This window comes from Mesitornis unicolor, unplaced genomic scaffold (assembly GCF_000695765.1).
Source record: "Mesitornis unicolor isolate BGI_N332 unplaced genomic scaffold, ASM69576v1 scaffold15091, whole genome shotgun sequence".
Lineage (NCBI taxonomy): Eukaryota > Metazoa > Chordata > Aves > Mesitornithiformes > Mesitornithidae > Mesitornis > Mesitornis unicolor.
In genome coordinates, this window is record NW_010163219.1 from 2,753 (window position 1) to 9,056 (window position 6,304).

Consider the following 6,304-nt stretch of genomic DNA (forward strand, 5'->3'; position numbering starts at 1 on the left):
ACCTGTGCCTGGCAGTGGGAACTGTAGATATGGTTTTCCAGTTGTCAGGTGGTGAGTGAGCTAGGGACCACTTGGGAAGGCATGTTCAGACATTTGCCAACCAGTTCTAAGGTCCTTTTAGTGGAGTCATGGTCCCTTCCCCTCTTTGCTCCAGATTCCTTATCTGTCAAAAAGACTTGGTAAAATGGATCCATCTTGCCAGGAGTGGACTCAAGCTGCAGGCTCGAGAATCCATTTGGTTTTGTGGTTTTGGTTTCCTAGATTCTTCTCTAGATTGTGTCAGACTTGGGTTGTAGAGTGCCAAGACCTGGTGGTTTGTTTGAAGAGATTGAGTTCAGTGTTATAAAAAGACTTGGAAGAGGAAAGGGTACAGCTAAAAGGTGTCACTGTAACTACTCCAGCCTGGAGTACTTCCCATCTCCAAACTGCTCTGTCTCCTGCAGAAATGGCAGGTGGCTGTGCCCTGCAGAGATGTGGAGTGGCTTGGATCCTACTCCCTGGATCCCGTCTCCAAAATTTGTTGGCAGCGTACTTGGTTTTGCTGGGGTCGTTTAGCCTGGCATGTTCCTACCCAGGGTGCTCATCTCCTGGTGCTGCAGAGCCGAGCAGACTGCTCAGTGTGTGTGCAACCTGGGGACCACTGGCATTCACCTCTCTTTAGGGAAAAACTTCTACACCCTGCAAATGGGAGGCATTGCTCAGGTGTGATTGGTGTGGCAAAGCTTGTTGGCTAAATACCAGGCGTCAGTCCTGTGTTATGAGTTACCAGGAGCTTGTTCACCTGCGAGGTTTGTGGTGTGGAGTCTGTGTGGGAGAACCTGCCCCTCTCTCGCAGGAGATGATAGAGAAAGGGCGAGCATTGAGGTGGGTGCTTTGGTGATAGCATTTGGCTGTCGCTGGGACTGTCTATAAGAAGCATCAGGGACACAGTTCATCTTCCAGGACCATAGACAGTTATGGGGTGAAGGCAGGAGGAATGCCAAGGAGCAAGAAGTGCTGCCTGTGTGAGATGCCATCAGCACCCTGTGCTGCTGGAGTCCTGGGAAGCCGAGCCCTTTGGCTGGAGCGTTTTGGGAGCAGGAGCTGCAGAGTCTCAAAGATGCACTCCCTGCCCTTCCGCTGCAGAGAGCTGCAAACACTGTGCATCACCTGGAGGCCTTTCTCTGTGCAAAGATGTGCCTGAAATACCCAGCAAGGGTTTTTGGATTGGGTTCTTTCCATCTGCTCTTGCTGCCATTTTTTGTTTTGACACCTAATTTCTCCCCTTGCATCATGGGGGCTTTCCTTTTCACTCCTGGCTCCTTGGGCGCTTTCTCTCTCCCACTCTTACCTGCTCCAGCCTTGCATCCCCCTCTCTGCTCTGAATGCTGTATCCCTCTTTCTCTGATTTTTTGCACTGGGAGGATTCCTCACCAGATCCCAGCTGGTAAATGTGATACAGAGCAAAGGCCAAAGAGCTTGACCCGATGTAACTAATTTGGTTTTAGCACCGGTTTGGATTTTGAGGGAGTGATTTCCCTTGGCAGCATAAACCATACCCTCTGTGCCCAGGCCTAGGTGCTGCTTTAGAAGGGCAGAACCAGTCCCTGTCTCTTTCTGCCTGGAAGTCCCAAACTCCATTTTTAGAAAGCCCTTTCATTTTATTTATTTTCCCTTCCTGGCACAGACAGTGTCTGCGGATGGCGAACCAGCAAGGAGCTGTGTGCTGCCTGCCTATTACCTCAGGTTTGAAGTGTCTCTTCCTATCAAATGCAAAGCAGAAGAAAGCAGAGCTTTCATGCATTCTTTTTTTCCCCCCTCTCTTCCATCCATTCTAAATTTATTTCCATGCCTTGCCAGTTTCAATCTGCATTTCCTGACCCTCTCACATCTCCAGTCGCAGCCTGTGCTGACAGGGGGGAGCACTGCTCTGGGCCTGGGAGGATATGATGGGGTTAAAGTGAAAGGCTTGGTTTTAACAGTATAATGTGTAACCCCATAATGACTTTAAATATTGATTATTTGAAGGCCATTAGTGCTTATTGTTAAAGAAAAGTCGATACTTTTTAAGCCTTGTGAACCATTTGTCTCCTGTTAAAGGACATATCAAATTTAGCAGCATGCAGTGCAAATCCCCTAATACCCTGCTCACAGGCCTCCAGCTGGCATAGTGGGGGGGGGAAAGGAGGGGGTGGGGGAAGAAATACGCAGTAACACAGAATTGCTCTCTGCAAGGTAAGGACAAGGTTTATCAGATGTAATCGCCAAGGGCTAAATTCACGTTCTCGGAGTATGGGACTGAGGTGGAAGAAGAGGAGGAAGGAAATTAATGGGGGGTTGAAGACTGATATGTACCTAAGGAAGGACACAAGGATTTGTGTTTTGGTGTGCACAGTAGCCTTTCTTAAGGTCTCTGGGCTTTTTACTCCAGGGCTGCCAGTTGATTTCCAGCTTGCTTGGAAGCAATTGGCTGTATCAGTACCAGGCAGCCTCGGCAGGCAGCCCAGCTCTGTGCCACACTCCCTGCCTCCTGTGCCAGGTTCCCTGCCAAGGCTCGGGCGGATGGGCTGGAAGGGGGCAGCGGCAGAGTCCAGCAGGTTCCCTGCATGGGTAACCAGGAGGCTGGGGCTGCGGGACGGCAGAAAGCGTCCATCCTTTGTGGTAACGCAGGCGAAGGAACCGCTGCTCCTCTGGGGTCTGCAGCCTGAGCTGGGGAGCATCAGTGTACCTGCAGGGAGGAGTGTCCCTTGTCCCCACCTATTTGTGAGCGTATCAGCTTGCTTTAGAAGTTATCTGCTGCTGGGGACTGATGCTGAGCATTAGGGAGAACGACTCTGGGGTCTCCAGTGTGGTGTGCTGTGTCAGGCACAATGACAGCGTGTGTGAATGTGTCTCCCTGAATTTGCTGAACCTTTGGACTCCTCCCAGCGTGTGTTGTGTGTGTAACAGCAGCAGCAGCTGACCTCTCACGTTGGAAGTCGCTCCTGATGGGTTTCTTACAGCTTCTTCCAGCTACCTCCAGCCCTTTCCCAGCCACCACATGGCAGCATGATCGGGTACCACAGCAGTTTTGTCATCTGCTGTCCCCCCTTCCCCAATTCATCCCCCTTCCCATCACTCATCAGCCAGTCCAAAGGATGGGTTGATCCCTGACTCCGACAGGCAGGGAAGCTGCCCAGCTCTGATGGGAATGAACTGCAGGGTCTCAGGCAGATGTGAATTCCTTGGGCATCAAAGTGAGGCCCTGTGGTGCAACATTAAAGCCAAAAAACATCCTCTGATTAACACTGGGCTGCCACCAAAGGGAGAACCTTTGATTTTCCAGTGCCCAGACCTGATCCCCATCAAACAGCCTGCTTCCTGGGCACAGATTGTCTCTTCTTGGCCAAAATCGAGAAGCTCTCTTTGTTTTTAGCATTTCCTACTGAGGTCTCTGCGTGCAGCCTGCACCTGGGGTCTCTCTGCGTTGTTATCTCTGGTACAGGATCCACTTTTCTGCGTTTATAAAAGGCAGGGAGGGCACGGCTGCCACTTGCCTGGCCACGGAATGGTTAAAAGCGACTTGATTTCCTAAATTGCTTCTTATAAAACGAACAGCACGTCTGCCAGGCTCGTCTCCCCGTGATTACAGCTAATTACGATCGAACGGACACCTCCTAGCCCCCGTCATGCCGCTTTAATTGTCCGTTATTCATCTGCAGGCTGTCCGGGGTGGCAAAGCACTTGGCAGCCCAGCGACCGAGGCCTCGGCTAATTGTGAGGCCTCGGGGATTAGGGCAGGTGATTACACACTTCATGGTGTAATTACATAAGCATCGCTTGGCTGCTGCCCCGGCTCCGAGCCGAAGGTCAGGCGCTGCGTTACCTGAGATTAATTGGAGCTGCCACTGAAGTGCGAGGTGCTGGCGGAGCGGTTATACGATTAGCATTAACATTTCAACAGCGACGGATCGATCTGTGGCTCTCCTCCAGACGCGGCGAGCTCTGCAATTAGTTTAGAGGAGAGCTAGGGGAGGAAGGAGGAGGAAAGGAGAGATGGAGACAGGCAGAGGAAGGGGAGAAGGGGAGCAGAGACAGACGGGGAGGGGGAGGCAGACGCAGGCAGATGGGCAAGGGGTAGGGAGAAGGAGGAATTTTGGAGGGGAATCGCAGCCCGGTCTGTGCTGTGCATCAGTGTGTGGCAGCGTTTTGTTGCGTGGAACGAGGATAAAACTACGCTGGGAAAAAAAAAGCAGGAATCCTTTCCTTGCCCCAAAGAGTCCTTGTCTGGCTTTTCACGGGCCGTGGTTGTAAATCCATCCCCAGTGGGACGGGGGTGTGGGTGGCCGGGATTCTCACGTTATCCCACACTCACACATCATCCCCACACTGAAAGGGGTACGTGTGTGTGTGTGCTCTGTTTGTTGCAAAGTCGCATGCACCTCCTTGCTCCCTTTCTCCTGCCCTCCAGTCTCTCCTGAAGCACATTTTATAGGGAGATATTGTAAAATGAAAATAAACGGCACAGCACTTGGCTTTGCCTCTGGATGCCCTGGTGAAGGTAATAATGTTGTAAGTGGCCATCAAAAGGAATTAAGAGACGTGCAGCCGGAAAGCAGAGATTTGCTTGCAGGCTCCCAGGGCAGATTTGACTAATGGAAGAGACCTTGGCTCTTATTCCCTTCCTGCTTTTTTTTTTTTTTCCTTTATTTTCCCCCTCTTGCAAGCAAGCAAGCACTACCTGCCTTGCTGCCAGGCCCCTCTCCCCATCTCTCCTGTCCTTGTCTTTCTCTGCCTCATTACAGCTTTTCTCTCCAAAATTAAAGATGTCCCAGCTAGGACACTAATGCCTTCAAATCTTCCCAGACCTGCTCTCCAGCTCTCAAAATATAGAATACCTTTTCAGTTAGAAGGTAGTTGAGACAGAAACCTAAGCTTGCTAAGGGGACAGGCAGTTGCAGCATCTTCAGCCTCGCCTTTGCTAGTCCTGGCAGCCCAAAACCCTTTGAACAGCCCAGTTCAAAGGCCACAGAAACAAACATATCAAGGTGGGAAATATGTGGGACCTATGGAGTCCTGGCTGCTTTATTCCCCTTCTGCTGCTGCTGCTTTTCTTTTTTCCTCTCCCTTTTAGAAGTTTTGCATAGGGGTGAACAGGCATCTTTTTATCTCGGCACAGCCTGTGGTACAGAGCGCAGAAAGGATGTTCTTGCTGAGCCCTCTGGGCACTGTGGATGCAGCCTCTGGATTTTCAACGTGAATTTCTTTTCTGCTTTCTGCAGGGAGATCTCCCACCCACCGCCGCTGCTCTCGCCCCAAAATGCGCCCCATATTGCCCTGGGGCCCCACTTGAGACCCCCTTTTCTGGGGGTGCCTTCGGCTCTGTGCCAGACACCAGGTGAGTGCATAAGAAACACCAGGGGACGTGGGTAGAGTGAATGTGCAGGCTGTGACAACCTGTCCTCTAGCCAGACAGCCCAGACACGTTTTCTGTGTTTCCCCGTTACCGCCGTGCTGATTTCACCTTTGTTTTACAGTGACAGGAGCAGCTTGCCTTGGCTGCTGTCTCTTTTAATCCCCACCAGCCTCTGTGGTCCTGTGTTTCTGCACTGCCTTGGGAATGAGGGAATAAATGGGCTCTGGAACAGCAAGGCAGCTCTCAGATGCCCTTTCCTGCTCTGTTAGCCCTCTGGGGAGCTGGCCCTGAGTTAGCAAAGAGTCAGTGCTGAGATTAATAACCCCATATTATTGTTCTCCCTGTCCCCAGGTTACGGGTTCCTCCAGCCGGCACAAGCAGAGATGTTTGCACGGCAGCAAGAGATGCTCCGAAAGCAAAACCTGGCAAGGTAAAGAGTGTAGAGGGCCGGCCTGCCTGCGCTTGGCTTGGGCTTTTCCTTCCCTTTTTTAGCAGCAAGCGGAGTAATTTGGGGTGTCGAAGTGAGAATGATGGAAACAAATGTATGGGTGTGGAGGTCATACCTTGATCAACACGGCTGGGGGTTAGCAGGTTACTCGCAGAGCCCCTCACCCCGACATTCCCTCTCTGTCCCTCCCAATTTAGGTTGGAGATGTCAGCCGAGATCATCCGCCAGAAGGAGCTGGAGAATCTCCACAGGCAGAGGCTCCTGGCTGGTGACCCGCTGAGCCTGCATCCCGGCTTGCCCCCGGACCACCCGGCCCTGCGCAACGTGCATGACATCCCCGAGGGCCACCCGCTGCGGGAGGAGCTGTCCCGGAGGAATGCCATGCTGGTGCTGCGGCACAACAACACCCCCCTGCTCTCCCTCAACCCCACCGTCCCCAGCAGCGCCACGCCGCCCAAGGAGCAGCCCCGGCGGGGCAGCCG

General features: G+C 52.3%; 1 protein-coding gene across 1 annotated transcript in view; it reads left to right on the forward strand.

The window, feature by feature from the left end:
* Positions 1–5,240: 5,240 nt before the first annotated feature.
* Positions 5,241–6,304, forward strand: part of SAMD11 (sterile alpha motif domain containing 11) — a gene marked incomplete at both ends in the record, with an annotated part of 12,789 nt that continues 11,725 nt past the window's right edge. Inside the window, 3 exons of the mRNA XM_010193888.1 lie at positions 5,241–5,356; positions 5,726–5,804; positions 6,020–6,302. Coding sequence (XP_010192190.1) covers positions 5,241–5,356; positions 5,726–5,804; positions 6,020–6,302 — 478 coding nt within the window. The remainder of the gene's footprint in view (positions 5,357–5,725; positions 5,805–6,019; positions 6,303–6,304) is intronic.